This window comes from Carcharodon carcharias, chromosome 14 (genome assembly GCF_017639515.1).
Source record: "Carcharodon carcharias isolate sCarCar2 chromosome 14, sCarCar2.pri, whole genome shotgun sequence".
Classification (NCBI taxonomy): domain Eukaryota; kingdom Metazoa; phylum Chordata; class Chondrichthyes; order Lamniformes; family Lamnidae; genus Carcharodon; species Carcharodon carcharias.
The window spans coordinates 36,114,855-36,133,265 of NC_054480.1; the positions used below are offsets into that span (position 1 = coordinate 36,114,855).

An 18,411-nucleotide genomic window follows, 5' to 3' on the forward strand; every position below is an offset into this window, starting at 1 on the left:
CTGGAGCCGATGGTACTTTTTGTGGTTCAGCCAAACTTTGACGACGAATTGATAAACCTTTTGTCTGCAATAAACTTTCAAGCCTGCATCCCTTGGACTTAAGGGGAATGAGTAGGGTGAGTGAGACGAATAGTCTTAGGGCCAATTGCATTAAAGGTAGAGGTGAGTGTGTGATTTCAGCTGATTGCTGGCTGTACAAATGTCATGGTGAATAAAGCCAAAATGCAGTTGTACATGAATTGGGAGTGTTTTTTTCCCAGGTAGGACACAGAAGGAAGTGGGTTTGTGAGGGGGAAAGGGGATTCGAGTGCAGAGGGATGCAAAGAAGTGATCGGAGAGGGCCTCTTGTCAGCGATTGACATGATGGGAACAGAGAAGCCACTTGGGATGGCAAAGCTGAGAGGATGGCCGTGATTGGAAAGGGAAGTTTAAATAGACTGAGTCGAGAAGCATACAACGGAGGACAGTGAATCAGAGCTGAGAAGCCATGATGAGTTAAAAAGGAGTTTCAAATCACAGAAATTCTTGGTGCAGATCCAGAGGCTGAGGGAGGAAAGCAGTGAAGATGGTGAGAAGCTTGGCATAGTGCTTGGGTGGGCACTGGAGAACAAAGATTTTAAAAGTGAGATGGTGGGGAGAGGGGTAGGTGGATGGAACAAGGCGAGATGCTTAAAAAGGAGGAAAAATGTGGCAGCTGAGTAATGGGGGCAGATCAAGGTAATATGGTGATGAGGGCCATGCTGCCACCATGGTCATCTGAATCTGGGCAAATGGTGGAAGGTGTAACTGGGCAGGAGGTTGCATTAAGTTGGGTGGGAGAGGAGAATGTTATCATCCGTCAAAGCCGTGATGTCAATGCATTTGACCACAATTAGCTTATGAACGGCAAGGACCTTGCTCATGTGAACAGAGATTCAGGAGGGAGGTGAGGACGGGAGCTATGGTTGATGGTGGATGCTCATGCCCTAACTTGCATCAAGCCTGATTGACCCATCACCTCTGGACTCATGGACTGATTGAATCCCAGTTAAGCAACTCCTCACTTTTTTTAAATTCTCACCTTTTATTTTTGAATCCTTCCATAGCTAAGCCCTTTCCCCATCTTTGTATTTCCTCCAGTCCGCCAACTCTTTAAAAATATCTGCTTATCTCATTCTGACCTCTTTGGTATCCCTGATTTTAATCACTCCACTATTGGCAACCATGCCTTCAGTTACCTGGGGCCTCAGCTCTGTAATTTCTTCTCTAAACCTCTCTGCTATGCACCTTGCTTTCTTTAAGGTGGCCCATAAACCTGTCTCTATGATGAAGCTTTTGCATATCAACCCTCATAATCTCCTTACGTTGCAGTGTTGTTTTTTGTTTGATAATACTCCTGTGAAACATCTTGGACTGTTTTATTACATAAAGGCAACATGTAAATACTAGTTGTTGTTGATCTGGCAGAGTCAACAGCATCAGCACTGGGAGAGGTGAGTGGGATGCAAAGGACATTTGCAAGGTTAGCCCTAGCGGCAGCTGGGCAGGAAGTTCAGTGGGAAAATAAAATAGGGCAGTTGAGCTTGCTGCTCCTGAGGGGGCAGCATTAAAACTGAGACTGCGTGGCATTGAAATGATGGAGTAAATTGTGTTAATGTCCTGATGTGGGGCTTGAACTGAAAGCCTTCTGTTTTATAAGTGAGAGTGCTGATATTACTTAGAGAAAGCTTGGTTAAAATCTATGCTAAATGTCAGGTAAAGAAATAGCAAATAGTATGGTTTCTGTATTACAACTGTTTTTAAAAAATGTATTCATGAGATATTGGGCAAGGCCAGCATTTTTTTATTTATTCGCAGGACTTGAGTGTTGCTGGCCAGGCCAGCATTTATTGCCTGTCCCAAATTGCTCTTGAGAAAGTGCTGTTGAACAGCCTTCTTGGGCCACTGCAGTCTTTATGGTGTAAGTGCTCTGTGCTGCTCAGTAGGGAATTGCAGGATATTTGATCCAACAATTGATGAAGGAACAACACTATAATTCCAAGTCAGGATGGTGTGTGATTTGGAATGGAAGCTGACATGTGGTTGTGTTCCTGTGTGCCTACTGTCCTTGAACTCCTAGGCAGTAGAGATCATGGGTTTGAAAGGTGCTGGTGAAGAAGCCTTTCCAAGTTACTGCAATGCTTCTTGTAGACGTTACACACGATAGCCACTGTGTGCCAGTGGTGGATGCTTGACCATTTTAAGATGGTGGGTGGGTGCCAATCAGATATAATGCTTTGTTCTAGTTGATGTTGAACTTCATGAGTGTTGTTGGAGCTATACTCATCCAGGCAAGAGGAGAGCATTCTATCACACTCCTGATTTGGGCCGTGTACATGGTGGAGAGGCTTTGGAAAGTCAAGCAGTGAGTAATTCATTGTCGAGTACCAAGCCTGCTCTTAGAGTCATAGAGGTCAACAGCACAGAAAAAAGCTCTTCGTTCCATCGAGTCTGCGCTGGTCAAACAAGTAACTAACTATTCTAATCCCATTTTCCAGCACTAGGCCCATGGCCTTGTTTGCCATGGCATCGCAAGTGCACATCCAAATACTTCTTAAATGTTATGAGGGTTTCTGCCTCTACCACCCTTTCAGGCAGCAAGTTCCAGGTTCCCACCACCCTCTGGGAGAAAAAATTCTTCCTCAAATACCCTCTAAACCTCCTGTCCGTTACCTTAAATCTATGCCCCCTGGTTATTGATTCCCCCCCACCAAGGGGAAAAGTTCCTTCCTGTCTACCCTATCTGTGCCACAGATAATTTTATACACCTCAACCATGTCCCCACTCAATCTCCTCTGCTCCAGGCAAAATAACCCCAGTCTATCCAAAACAAAGATAAAAATACCTGGAAAAGCTCAGCAGGTCTGACAGCATCTGCAGCGAGGAACCCAGTTAATGTTTCGAGTCTGTATGACTCTTCAACAGAACTAAAGAAAAATAGAAAAGAGGTGAAATATAAGCTGGTGTAAGGGGGAGTGGGTGGGAAAGTAGAGCTGGATAGAGGGCCAGTGATAGGTGGAGATAGACAAAAGGACAAAGAGGTGTTGAAGGTGGTGATATTATCTAAGGAATGTGCTAATAGGTGACATTAAGGGCAGAAAGCAGGACAAGCAAGGTACAGATAGCCCCGGTGGGGTGGGGGGAAGGGATCGAAATAGGCTAAAGGGTAGAGATAAAACAATGGATGGAAATACATTTAAAAATAATGGAAATAGGTGGGAAAAGAAAAATCTATATAAATTATTGGAACAAAGGGAGATCGGAAAGGGGTGGGGATGGAGGAAGAGAGTTCATGATCTAAAATTGTTGAACTCAATATTTAGTCCAGAAGGCTGTAAAGTGCCTAGTCAGAAGATGAGATGCTGTTCCTCCGGTTTGCGTTGAGCTTCGCTGGAACATTGCAGCAGGCCAAGGATGAATGTTTGGGGATGAGAGGAGGGTGGAGTGTTAAAATGGCAAGCGACAGGGAAGTCTGGGTCATGCTTGTGGACAGACCAAAGGTGTTCCGCGAAGCGGTCACCCAGTCTGCGTTTGGCCTCTCCAATGTAGAAGAAACCACATTGGGAGCAACGAATGCAGTAGACTAAATTGAGGGAAGTGCAAGTGAAATGCTGCTTCACTTGAAAGGAGTGTTTGGGCCCTTGGACTGTGAGGAGAGGGGAAGTGAAGGGGCAGGTGTTGCACCTGGGGGTGGGGTGGTGGTGCTGGTGAAGGGAAGATGTGTTTGGTGGTGGCATCATGCTGGAGTTGGCGGGAGTGGTGGAGGATGATCCTTTGAATGCGGAGGCTGGTGGGCTGATAAGTGAGGATAAGGGGGGACCCTATCATGTTTCTGGGAGGGAGAGGAAGATGTGAGGGCGGATGCGCGGGAGATGGGCCGGACACGGTTGAGGGCCCAGTCAACTACCTTGGGTGGAAAACCTTGGTTATGGAAGAAGGAGGACATGTCAGAGGAACTGATTTGGAAAGTGGCATCATCAGAACAGATGCGACGGGGGCGAAGGAACTGAGAGAATGGGATGAAGTCCTTACAGGAAGTGGGGTGTGAGGAGCTGTAGTCAAGGTAGCTGTGGGAGTCGGTAGGCTTGTAATGAATATTGGTAGACAACCTATCACCAGAAATTGAGACAGAGGTCAAGGAAGGGAAGTGTCAGAGTTGGGCCATGTGAAAATGATGTAGGGGTGCAAATTGGAAGCAAAATTAATAAAATTTTCCAGGTCCACATGAGAGAATGAAGCAGCACCAAAGCAATCATCGATGGACCGGAGAAAGAGTTGTGGGAGGGGGCCAGAGTACAGCTGGAACAAGGAATGTTCCACATACCCCATAAAGAGACAGGCATAACTGGGCCCATGCAGGTACCCATAGCCACACGTTTTGTTTTGGAGGAAGTGAGAGGAGTTTAAGGAGAAATTGTTCAGTGAGAGAACAAGTTCAGCCAGACAGAGGAGAGTCGTGGTGGATGGGGATTGTTTGGGCCTCTGTTTGAGGAAGAAGTGGAGACCCTTCAGACCATCCTGGTGGGGGATGGAGGTGTAGAGGGATTGGACGTCCATGGTGAAGAGGAGGCGGTTGGGGCCAGGGAACTGGAAATTGTTTATATGATGTAGGGTGTCAGAAGAATCACGGATGTAGGTGGGAAGGGACTGGACAAGGGGAGAAAGAAATAATATCACTGCCTTCAACACCTCTTTGTCTTTTTGTCTATGACATCTTTTGGCTATCTCCACCTATCACTGGCCCTCTATCCAGATCTACTTGTCCCACCCTCCCCCTTTAAACCAGCTTATATTTCACCTCTTATCTATTTTTCCTTAGTTCTGTTGAAGAGTCATACAGACTTGAAAAGTTAACTGTGTTCCTCTCCACAGATGCTGTCAGACCTGCTGAGTTTTTCCAGGTATTTTTATTTTTGTTTTGGATTTCCAGCATCCGCAGTTTTTTGCTTTTATCCCAGTCTATCCAATCTCTCCTCATAACTAAAACTCTCCAGCCCAGGCAATGTCCTGGTAAATCTCCTCTGCACTCTCTCTCTCTCTCTCTCTCTCTCTCTCGAGCAATCACATCCATCCTATAATGCGGATTCCAGAACTGCACGCAATACTCCAGCTGTGTCCTAACCAGTGTTTTATACAGTTCCAGCATAACCTCCCTGTTCTTACCTTTTTTAGCCGAGGCATAGAATATAAGTATTCCATATGCCTTCTTAACTGCCTTGCTACCTTAAGGGTGGACATGCACACCAAGGTCCCTCTGATCCTTGGTACTTCCCAGGTCCTACCATTCACCATGTATTCCTGTGCCTTGTTTTTCCTGCCCAAGGAAATTCCATTTCCCACTGATCGGCCCATCTGACCAGCCCGTCTATATCCTCCTGTAATCTAAGGCTATCCTCCTCACTATGTACCACCCCACCAATTTTCGTGTCATCTGCAAACTTACTGATCAACCCTCCTACATTCAAGTCTAAATCGTTTATATAAACCACAAACAGCAAGGGACCCAACACCGATCTCTGTGGAACCCCACTGGACACAGGCATCCTGTCACAAATACATCCCTCAACCATCATCCTCTGCTTCCTGCCACTCAGCCAATTCTGGATCAAATTTGCGAAATTGCCTTGGATCCCATGGGCTCTTACCTTGGTTATCAGTCTCCCATGCAGGACCTTATCAAAAGCCTTGCTGAAGTCCAAGTAGACTATGTCAAGTGCATTGCTCTCATCTACACACCTGGTCACCTCTTTGAAAAATTCAATCAAATTGGTCAGACATGACCTCCCCTTAGCAAAACCATGCTGACTGTCCTTGATTAACTGCTGCCTCTCCAAGTGAAGATTAATTCTGTCCCTCAGAATTGCCTCCAATAGTTTCCTCAGCACTCAGGTGAGACTGACTGGTCTGTAGTTCCCTGGTTTATCCGTTCCTCCCTTCTTGAATAACGGTACCACATTGGGCTGCCCTCCGGTCCTCTGGCACCTCTCCTGTGGCCAGAAAGGCATTGAAATTATTGCCAGCACCCCTGCTTTCTCCTCCCTTGCCCCACTCAACAGCCTGGGATACATTTCATCCGGGCCTGGAGATTCATCTACTTTTAAGCCTGCCAGACCACTTGGAGCCTCCTCCCTTTCTATGTTAATTTCTCTAATAATATCGCACTCCTTCTGCCTGACTTCCATACCCATGTTGTCCCCCTCACTTGTGAACACTGACACAACTATCCATTTAGAACCGTACCTACGTCTTCTGGCTCCAAACACAAATTACCACTATGGTCCTTAATGGGCCCCACTCATTCCCCAGTTATCCTCTTACTCTTACTCTTAATGTCCTTGTAAAGTAACTTTGGATTTTCCTGCCAATGTTTTTTCATGCCCCCTTTTTGCTCTCCTAATTTCATTTTTTAAGTTCCCCCCCTACACATTCTATACTCCTGTAGGGCTTCTGCTGTTTTGAGCTCTCGGTATCTGCCTTAAGCCTGCCCTTTTCTCTTTATCCAATACTATATATCCCTCGACATCCAGGGTTCCCTGGATTTGTTGGTCCCACCCTTTTATCTTTACTGGAATATGTTGGCCCTTTACTCTCCCTATTTCCTTCTTGAATGAGTCACACTGCTTTGACATAGATTTACCTAAAAGTAGTTGCTCCCAGCACACGCTGGCCAAATTATATCTGATGTTATTAAAATTGGCCGACCCTCAATTTAGAACTCTAATTCCTGGCCAATCCTTGTCCTTTTCCATACCAGCCTTGAATCTAATGGAGTTCTGATCACTATCTGCAAAATGCACCCCCACTGATACCTCTACCACTTGGCCATCTTCATTCCCTAAAATTAAGTCCAGGACTGCCCCTTCTCTTGTATGACCTTCTACGTACTGGCTTAAAGAGCTCTCCTGGATGCATTTCAAGAATTCTACTCCCTCTAAACCTATGACTAACCCAGTTAATGGGGAAGTTGAAATCCCTCACTGTAACTACCCTATTATTTTTACACTTCTCTGAAATTTGCCTACACGTCTGCTCTTCTATTTCTCTCTGACTGTTTGGGGGCCTATAGTACACTCCCAGCAATGTGATTGTCCATTTTTTTGTTTTTAAGCTCTACCCATATGGCTTCACTTGAGGAGCCTTCTAAGATGTCATCCCTCCTTACTGCTGTATTGATTCCTTGGTCAATATTGCTATACCCCCTCCTCTTTTACCTCCTTTCCTGTCTTGCCTGAAGACCCTATACCCTGGAATATTGAGCTGCCAACCTTGCCCCTCTTTCAACCATGTCTCTGAGAGCAATGACATTATACTTCCATGTGTTAATTTGTGCCCTCAACTCATCTGCCTTATATGTCAGACTCCTTGTATTAAAATAAATGCCATCCAACTTGGCCAAACTCCCTTGTGCCTTAACTGGCCTATAATTGCGACCAGTTAAGTTTGTAGTTAATGGTAAGACTGCTTCATTGTCTGAGGAGTTGTGACTGGAACTGTACAATTATCAGCAAGCATCCCCACTTCTGACCTTATTTTGCAAGGAAGGTTATTAATGAAACAGCTCAAGATGATTGGGCCTGGGATACTATCCTGACGAACTCCTGCAGTGATGTGCTGAGACTGAGATGATTGGCCTACAACAACCACAGTCATCTTCCTTTGTGCTAGATATGACTGCAACCAATGGAGAGTTTTGCCTGATTCCCATTGACTCCAATTTTGCCAGGACTCCTTGATGCCACATTCTGTCGAATGCTGCCTTGATATCAAGAGCAGTCACACTTTCTTCGCCTCTGGAGTTTGCCTCCATTGTCTATTTTGGACCAAAGCTGTATCCTTGAGTCTAGTGACCCTGGTGTATTCATATCTTGAATGTAAAATTGTCCATGATCCCTTTTATGGTTGGAGCTTAATCAACTGTGTTAACATGAGCATAAAATACAAAGTGTACCTAGCCATTGAGTCAGAATAAAATTGTCATGTATGCAGCTTGACTTGTAATCAGGAATGGCTGCACAAATTGGGTCAAGTGTAAAATTTGTTAATTTCATTTGTGTGAAATTATTTCAACATATCTTGTATTTTCAAATGCATGGTTTATTTGCAAGACTTTCTTAATTCTGTTTTGTGGTTCATTTACCCTCACTAGAAGCAGCATACCTTGATACACAGGGACCCATTCTTTGTAAACAAAAGAAAGTTGTTCAAGCCTTGCACCTTTGTTTTGAATTCCCCCATGAGCTTGGACAGCCTATAGTTCTCTTGCTTTCTCCATGGCTTTGCCATGGCTAATCAGAGTTGACTTGCCAACCAATCAGCACCTTTTTCTCCTGTAGTATAAATTGTTGTTATTGTTTGATAGTTGGCATTCTTGGATTTGTCCTGATTGCAATACGATAAGCTTGAGCAACATATCTCTTCAGCAATACTCAAGTTTTGAGTCAAGTGACTTCTATTAATTCTTATTTTTCTTTATAATTCTTTATTCTATTAATTAATATACATTAATTCTATGCATAGCTGCTTTTGTGCAATGCTAATATTCTGCAGGTAAGCTTTGATTCAGTGGAGGCAGTAGAGAGGAGAATGACATATAATGGTTTAGATGATTGCCTTCTCTTTGGGAGGACACCTGAATTAGGTAAGAACAGGCCATGATTTGTCTGTCATAATAAAAAACAAATGTTGGAAGTACTCTGGTCTGACCGTATTTGTTGAGAGAGATAGTTAACATTTCTCGTCAAATATGACTACAGAACTGAAGGATGGTGGAAGTGTAATGGGGTATCTGCTGTCAAAAGAGGGCAGGCAGAGAACAAAAGGGAAAGTCTGGGATAGAAAAGAGAGCAGGAGAGATCAAATGACGAAGATGTCATGGAACGAAAGGCAAAAGGAATGGTAATTGTTGTAGTAAAGAGATAAAGCATTTGTCCAGACTAAGTGTAAGTGCCAGCATAATGAACAGCTCTGTCTAAAAGCAGAAGAACAAGGCTGAAACTGGCACATGGCAAAAAAAAATCAAAACGAAGAACAGAATTCATTCTAAAATTGTTGAACTCACTTTTGAGTCTAGAAGGCTGTAAAGTGCATAATCAGAAGTTGAGGTGCAATTCCTTGAGCTTGTATGGAGCTTCACTGGAACACTTCAGTGGTCCGAGGACAGAAAAGTGAACATGAGCAAGGTGGTGAATTAAATGGCAAGAAACCATAAGCTTAGGATCATGCTTGCAGTCTGAGCAGAAGTGTTCTGCACAGCGGTCGCCCAATCTGCATTTCCTTTCCCCAATGTTGAGGAGACTCCATCATGAGCAGTGAATATGGTATGTTAATTGAAAAAAGTAGGGTAAATCACCACTTCACCTGGGAGTGTTTGAGGCCTTGGACTGTGAAGAGAGCGATGAGGTGTTGGGGGTGATTGAGGAATGGACCAGGGTGTAGGGGATGGAATGGTTCTTGGGGAATGCTGAAAGGGGAGGGGAAGATAACTTTCATGCCATCATACTGGAGGTGGTGAAGAAATGGTGGAGGATGATCCTTTGAATGTCGAGGCTGGTGAGGTGGAAAGTAAGGACAAGGGGAACTCTACCCTGGTTCTGGGGAAAGGGGTGAGAGCGGAAGTGTGAGAAATGGGGTGGACACATTTGAGAGCCCTGCCAACCACAGTGAGGTGAACCCTCGATTGAAGCAAAAGGAAGATGTATCAGAAGCACTGCTGTGGATGGTTGTCACATCAGAACAAATGTGATGGAGACTGAAAAACTGTGAGAGTGGGATGGAGTCCATATGGGAAGCAGGTTGTGAGGAAGTACAATCGAGGTAGCTGTGAGAGATGGTGGGCACGTAATGAATATTAGTAGACAGCCTATCCCCAGAAATAGAAATGATGAAGCTGATGGAGGGAAGGAAGTGGCAGAGATGAACCATGTGCAGTTGAGTGTGTGAAAATTGGAAGTTGAAGCTTTGATGGTGTCTGCCAACTTAATGGTACCCTCAGTCCTGTTCTCTCATGGGCCATATTTGCCACCTGACTTTTTTTTATTCGTTCATGAAATGTGTGTGTCGCTGGCTAGACCAGCATTTATTGTCCATCCCTAATTGTCCTTGAGGATGTGGTGGGGAGCCGCCACCTTGAAATGCTGCAGTCCATGTGGTGTCGGTACACTCGGTGCTATTAGGGAGGGATTTCCAGGATTTTGACCCAGCGATAGCAAAGGCAATATAGTTCCAAGTCAGGATTGTGAGTGGCTTGGAGAGGAACTTCCAGGAAGTGGTGTTCTCATGTATCTGCTGCCCTTCTCCTTAAATGCTTTGTACTAAAAAGTGTAAAGAGCTATCATTTTACAGGTTATATTTTTTGGATAACACCATAAATAGATTTGAATTCACGAAATGTCTTGCCCTGTAATACATTTTAGTTGCTAGAAAGTATAATACGCAGTACTTTGAATTGTGAATGGATATTGGGACATAATATGAAGTTATTTTGCCTTTATTAAGCACAGCTACTTGTTAAATTAGGATTGGGACTCTTGCTAAGTTGGTATTAATTTTTTTCTCCACTCTTTCCTGTTGTTAGGATTCAGAAGCAGCAACAATATTTGTCAATGAACAATCGAAAGGACGACATGGAGATCACTTCCCACTATCGCCACTTACTGCAGGAATTGAATGAACAACGGCAACATGGCATCCTATGCGATGTCTGTATCATTGTAGAGGGGAAAATCTTTAAAGCGCACAAAAATGTTCTGCTTGGTAGTAGCCGTTACTTCAAGACTTTGTACTGTCAGGTGCAGAAGATGTCCTCAGACCAGGCCACAGTGACTCATTTGGACATAGTCACAGCGCAAGGTTTCAAAGTAATCATTGATTTTATGTATTCAGCACACCTAGCACTGACTAGCAAGAATGTCATTGAGGTGATGTCAGCTGCAAGTTATTTGCAGATGACAGACATAGTTCAGGCATGTCACAGTTTTATCAAGGCAGCTTTAGACATCAGTATAAAGACTGAGCCATCAGAGGATATTATGGAGTATGATATGGGAGCCCCCTCAAGCAGCAGCATTGATGTTGTGACGCCAGTAGCAGTGGGCAGGAGTAGCTCTCCCTGGTTGGAAAGACGACGAACAAGTCCTGCAAATTCTTCTGGAGATTCGGCAATTGCAAGCTGTCATGATGGTGGGAGCAGCTACAGCAAAGAGGAACATGAGCAGAAAACTGACAGTCATGATGACATCTCGTCACAGTCACTCTGGTCCAGTGATGCTGGTTACAATTCATTTAGAGTCAAGGAGGAGCAGATATCTCCTTCGCATTATGGAGGCGCTGAACTGAGAGAATCTCACCTTGGCAAGAACAGCACTTCACAGAACACTTTTTCTGATCAGGTCCCTGAGGTGTGGCAGCTGCCTGGTCGGAAAAAGAATCGTAAAAATAAGCAAACAGTACGCCATATTACACAGCATGTTGAAGTGGATAGCAGAGCCAGCTCCCCAATGCCTTCAATGTTTACTGTTGCTGGGTGGCCATATAATAGCCGTGATGGGGCAGGTAAGCAAAATATTCAGTTGTTTGTTTAAAATTTAATAACTATTATCCGTCATTAAATCTTAAGGTCACACAGCAAGGTTATTAATTTCCTAGTGCTTTGTTGGCTTTTTGATAGAACTATCCAACATGTCCCACGCTTGCTCTTTCCCCAAAACCTTGTCAAACACTAGACTACAATAAATTTGAGAGTAGTAGTTTTTATAATTTTGTAATATTTAAGTAAAGTAGTATGACCTCTATGTGAGGTGCGCCAAATTAGTAGCTGGGAAAAAATCTTTGCAAATGAATAATAATAATTTTATTGAATTTTGAATAAACTGCGCCACTGATATTCACTCAATAATTTGCCAGTTGAAGATCCATAATTTAAATTAGTGTTGCCGTAGAAGTTTAACATGGAATAACCACCAGTCACAGCTGTCATTTTACCTTCAGGTTGATTGGGTGGACTGTAACTGTATTTTTTAACTGGCTTAACTTCTCAGGTAGGTGTGGTGGAATTATGGACATGAGCTCACACACCTATTACTTCAGTTGATTTGGAAGTAGATGATAGTTGGTTTGCAGATATATTAGGATTTTGACATCTTTGTTTCTGGAGAGATTAGGCTGCAACCATTCTCTCCGAGTTGTTAGATTAGGTAGAATCCAATATTTTTCAGTTGCAGTTTATTTTCGAGTGAGTTCCTAACCCCTTCTTAGAACGGAACCTAGTCATATCAACTTTGCATGAGACTGCTATTCTATACATAGCTTCATTAATAAGTTGGTCATGGAATCTTCTGTCGAAGTTTCAAAATTGATCATTTAGAGCAATTGTTAGATAAATAACAAGAAAATGTTTCCAACTTTCAACCCCCACTCCCTTGCCACAGCCTCCAACTTTGAATTTGTTCTTCTTCATCTTGGCGTTGTTTAGAAAGTGGAAGCATGGCATGGCCTCCAGTCAAGTAACTCACTGGTGTTCTCCCGAGTATAATCACCGAACGATATAAATTAAGACGTTTGCTATTGGTGACTGTAATCAGTGTGCAATTAACAATCATTTCAATTTCTCTTTTATAAAATGCTAATGTGTGTTCATCTTAACAGTGGGTGTAATGCTTGTTTTACCTTTGCGTTATCTTGATTTTAGAATCATTTTGCCTGATGCTTGAGGCCTGATTTAACATCATAGAGCTTCCAGCGTTCAATTGTGTTATTGCCTTGTGTCTTACATGTGGAATTTTGTGGCGTTTTTAATGTTTCTGTAAGTTAGAAAATTAAACCCGCTCTATTAGAGCCCATAAAATTACTGATTTCTTTGCCCTGAAATCTACACAATATTCAGATTAAAAAAAAAAATTCTCAACATTTTTTTGTTTGCTTCCTCCATTAGTACATATTTTTCTCCTCTGATCGGGTCCTTTAACCAGCTTTCCTCTTTACCTCCTCATCATTCAAGGACCCAAACACTCCTTTCAGGTGAAGCAGCACTTCACTTACACCTCCTTCAGTTTCGTTCACTGCATTCGCTGCTCCCAATGCGACCTCCTCTGCATTGAAGAGACCAACGTTAGACTAGGTGAATGTAAGCAGGACCCAGATCTTCCTGTCGCTTGCCATTTCAGCACACCATCCTGCTGTCATGCCCACATGTCCGTTGTTGGCTTGCTGCAATATTACAGTGAAGCCCAACGCAAACTGGAGGAACAGAACCTCATCTTCCAATTAGGCATTATTCAGACTTCCAGACTTAACATTTGAGTTCAACAACTTCAGAACACGTACACTTTCCCCTATCCTCATGTTTTTTTTTACCCCCCTTTTCAAACATATATTTCTATTTTTTTATTTTTATTTATTTTTTTATTCACTTAGTTTTATTTATTTTCATTTTTATTCATTTATTCATTGTTTTATCCTCACCTTTTACCCTATTTTCAATCTTTTTTCCCCAACACCGTCCCCTCCCCCAGCTCGACAAGGGCTATCTGTCACTTGTTCGTGTTGTTCTTTTCAGCGTGTTTACCCTTGTCCTGCTGCTATCACATTCTGCTTTCTTACCTTAATGCCTCTATCAGCATCTCATTTAGCCCATACAACTACCATTAACACCCCCTTTGCCCTTTTTGTTGATGACATCTTTCTCAATCTCTCCTTTGCCTCCACCTATTGCTGGCCTTCTATCCAGCTTCGCCTGCTCCCCCCCCTTTAAACAGTATAAATTTCATCACATTTTTACTTCTCTTTAGCTCTGAAGAAGAGTCATATGGACTCAAAACATTAACTGTGTTTTTCTCTCCAAAGATGCTGTTAGAACTACTGAGTTTTTCCAGAATTTTCTGTTTTTGTTTCAGATTTCCAGTATCCACAGTATTTTGCTTTTATCTTTCCTCTTTAGTTTCTGTTTGAACTGTCCAAATTTTACAGATAGAACTTTTCATAGGAATTACATTGTTCGAGAAGTTCAGAACCATTAAGGAAAAGGAAATGCCTTAGAGAAAGGCAAGACTAACTCTAGGGGAGCGCTTACCTCTGGATAAAAGAAAACTGAAGAGTACGCAGGAAGGGGAATGAAATAAAAGGAAGAAAAATAGCTTTGGAAGGCATATTATAAAGCATTGACTTTTAATGGACCGTGTTGTTTGCTTTAAAACAATTAATTACATCTTGGAAAATGCAGGTTTTCAGAGTTGAAGCACAATTAAATTTGAAACTGCCATTTGCATGTCTGCTTAACCCCTTGCAGTTATTACGGAATCTCTCAGTTTAAGCCTGTCTGTCATTTGATCATTATTCATATTTCAGATGTTTACATTTTCTGCAATCAAATAATGGGGTACAATTTTTTATTTCTGAAGAAGCATATCCAGTTCATTAAGATGCTTTCCATTTCAAACCTATAATAACAGCAATGTGGTTGACTCTTGAATGTTCTCTGAACAAGGGCAATTAGGGATGAGTAATAAATGCTGGCCTAGCCAATGACTCCCACATCCCATGAATGAATTAGAAGAAAATAACAGTTGTGGAATTCGATTAAGATTTCCGCGATTAGTTATGTACCCCAATTTTATTTGTGAAACCTACTGCTGGCTTGCACTTGGATTTCTTTACAACAATCCATTAGATTTTAAACTAAAATAAATATACTGACCTGCATGAGCAATTGATAGTTCTGATCAGCCAAATGCTGTAGGTGTTAATTAGAAATCCTGTTTATATCAATATTGCTGAGTGAGTAATGTTGAATACAGATATAACTGACCTCATTGAATAATTCAATTTATGCAGTAATTTTCAAGTTTGTGCATCAGATGATGAAAAGCTCATAATCTTAAGAAGGTTGCATGGTGAGGACCCCCATATAATAAGTAAAATACTACTCTTTGAATTCTGTAGTGTGAACGAAATCAGCTTAATCTACATTCTGTTGGTTTAGCGAATGCCTTATTTATCCTTAAATGTTTGTTATGCTGATTTTTGAGTCTTATTTGTTCCTTTGTTTGCTCTTTTCTATGCACTTCTTGACATTGGATGGTTAGTGCAGAACTCATGTGCTTTCGTACTCTATATCTGTCTGTCTAAAATGATTGCCTTCCCTGTCAATGTACGGTTTCCATTAAGCTGCATTAATATGCATGGATTACACTGAGCCCTGCAAGCACCACCTCATTTTGCTCTAATTTATTTTCTAGGTGGTGGTACTGGGGTAGGCATCTGCGAGTGAATTATTCAATACTAAAAAACCTCTTCCTGTCCCAATGTTTTAAAATTTCATGTTTAACTAATTGTACTCAGATGATTAAAGAAATCAGACTTTGTTTAAAGTACCACCTTCCTTCTGCCAGTAGGTTATTTTAAATCAATCTTTCAGGTTGATTATGTATCTTAGTCTTCTGAATGGTACTTCATTCTCTTAAATTTGCTTTAAGTTGTCTACATGGGGAGCCTGAGAGAATGTTTGTTTTTAAAACTCTGGTTATCGCCACTTTGCACTATAAAGTCTTCATTAAAAGTTCAGTAATGATTGGAGCAAGCATTAATGGATCATTTATGATTCTGTTATTTGGCAATGTTAATTTTTTTTAATCATAGGAAATACTCAGCAGTTCTGGCAGCATCTGTGGAGAGGGAACCAGTGTTGATGTTTCAGGCCTATGACCTTTCATCAAAACTGGGAAAAATTAGAACTGTTATAGGTTTTAAGCAAGTGAAAGGGGCGGGGGGTGTGGGGGAGAAGAGTGGGATGAAGAACAAAAGGGAATGTCAATGGTAGGGTGAAAGACAGAGATTAAAGACAAAGGGTCAAAAGGATGGAAATAGGACAAGTAAAGAAACAAAAGATGTGTCTAGAGGAGATGTGAATGGCAGAATGGTGAATAGCTGCTGAGCAAAAGCAAAAGGGAAAAGAGAAACAAGAGGAGGAAATGCAATGGAAAAGGAAGCCAATGGGGCCAAAAGTTATGATCTCAAATTGTTGAGCTCTTTGCCAAGTCCAGAACGCTGTGAAGTGCCAAGTCCAAAGATGGGACGCTGTTTTCTTGAGTTTGCATTGGGTTCATTGGAACACTACAGGAGACCGAGAACAGAGAGGTCAGAGTCACATGGTGGAGAATTAAAATGACAGGCAACTGGAAGCTCAGGATCACCCAATCTGCACTTCATCACTCCCAACGCAAAGGAGACTACATCGTGAGCAGTGAATACGGTATACTGAATTCCAAGTACACTAAGTAAATTACACTAAGTTGCATTTGAAGTTTTTTTCTTTATTCATTCATGGGGTGTGGGCATCACTGGCTAGGCCAGCATTTATTGCCCTTTCCCAATTGCCCTTGTTCAGAGGGCATTTTTTTGTGTCAGCCACATTGCTGTGGGTTTGGAGTCATAGGTAGGCCAGATCAGGGAAGGACAGCAGATTTCCTTCTCTAAAGGGCATTAGTGGTATACTGAATGGTGGGAAGAGAGGAGGTAAGAGGCTGTATTGTATCCCCTGCACTTGGAAAGGTGCTGTGGAAAAGGGACAGGGTATTGGGGTGACTGCGCAGTGAACCAGGCTGTTGTGGGGAAGCAATCATTTTGGAATGCTGAAAGGAGAGGCAAGGAAAAGATGTGTTTTGTGGTGGCACTAAGCTGGAGGTGACAAAATGATGACTTGCACATTGGAAGATGAGGATCAGGGGAATCGTATCCTGGTTTTGGAAGGGAAGGGGTGAGAGTAGAAATGTGTGAAACATAATAGATATGCCCAAGGGCCTTGGCAAACACAGTGTGTGTGAGGGCTTCTCAGTTGAGGGAAAAGGAAGACATCAGAAGCAGTAGTATGGAGCGTAGTTCTGATAATGGAGATGCAACTGAGATGAGGGACTGACATTCCTCTGCATCTCCAGCGGAATTGTGAATAGTGATGGTCCTTGAAGTGATGGCTTGATGTTTGTTGCAGCTTTGGTCAGGGCAGTAGGAGGAAGTGTTAGAGTTGGTGTTGGCTTGCCATTCCCCTTGTGAAAAAGAATTTTCATTCCTGCTTGAGTTATTAATATTACCTTCTTTCTTTGGTGAATTTCTGTTTTCCCAGCTCTGTTCTCTTTGGATTTTGCCTGCTTTGCCCTCCATGTGCTTATTAGTTATAAGTATTTGCAAGAATTAAAAAATAGGGATAAAGCAAAAACTCAAAACAGGAAATGGAGGAAAAATAGAAATTAGACCAGGAAAGTACATGACATAGCTAGAAATATTAAGTTAGGGCAAGATGAATAGGCTGCTGTTTTCTGTATAAGGGGGAATTTCACCAATGTTGAATCTTTGGGATGGAATTATATTTAATATTTTTGAATTAAAATGTAATTTTTCAGTTGCCTTTCAAACGTGCAAATAGCTTGCATATCTTTTTCACCACTATGAAACTTTAATGTTAAATGTGATATATCACACTTGAGATGCTCCAATTCTTTCTCCTCAACTTTTACATTATAGTTTAGGCAGCTGAACTAGTATGAGAGTGATGGCTAAAAGATCACTATTTTGAAATCACCTGCAGTTTGGTTAGATGTTGGGTGAAACTAGAGTTCCATCTTTGCGTGCAGTGATTTGGTTTTGATTTAGGGACAGTTCTCAGTTCCTGCACCATTTGGAAAATAATTCTGAGAATTAGCTCCTTGTGTGAAGCCCATTCAACTCAACAATTGGTAACAACTCAATTAAGATATATGGTAACATCTCATTTAGTGGGAAATGTACATACAATTGAGGATGCGGGTTCAGCAACCTTCATGAAAGAGGATCAGGTGGGGCCAGTTTTACAACTGTTTTATGAATGAAGAAAACCCAAGAACAAAGAGGTAGCTTCAAATCAAGAAGTGACAACTCTCATCAATCTATAAGCAATCAAAACAGCACTGAAAGGAATGAAAAACTACAAAGCATAGGAGCACTTGAGGTTCCAGCAGAAGTATGGATCTGCCTCGGTGAATACAGGGCCCTGGTCCTGAACACGCTACTCAATTGTGTTCTGAGAAGGGAGAAAATCCCAAGGGTTGCGAAGTATTTTGATACCAATATTCAAAGGAAAGGGAGACATTTAAGACTGCAAAAAACCATCGGGGAATTAAACTTTTAGCATACACCTTTGAGACGTGGAAGAGAATCATGGAGCAGAAACTGAGAAAGTTAATGGAAATCCATGAAGGTCAGTTTGGATTCATGCCTAATGGATGCGGTTGGAGGTGATTTCTGTTTTTGAACAAGTGATGGAAAAATATTGGGAAAGCCAATGCAACATGAAGATTGTATTTGACGATCTAGAGAAGGTTCATGACTGCGTGCTGAGGGGGGAAGTCCGGAGACGTACTAGAATTTGTG

At 42.2% G+C, this 18,411-nt stretch overlaps 1 protein-coding gene across 6 annotated transcripts in view; it reads left to right on the forward strand.

Moving 5' to 3' along the window:
• LOC121286909 (zinc finger and BTB domain-containing protein 46-like) overlaps window positions 1-18,411 on the forward strand; it is a 108,125-nt gene that overhangs the window by 20,736 nt on the left and 68,978 nt on the right. For all 6 annotated transcript variants that reach the window (XM_041204166.1, XM_041204162.1, XM_041204160.1 and 3 more), the window contains one exon: window positions 10,592-11,568. In XM_041204166.1, the coding sequence (XP_041060100.1) occupies window positions 10,592-11,568 (977 nt within the window). The remainder of the gene's footprint in view (window positions 1-10,591; window positions 11,569-18,411) is intronic.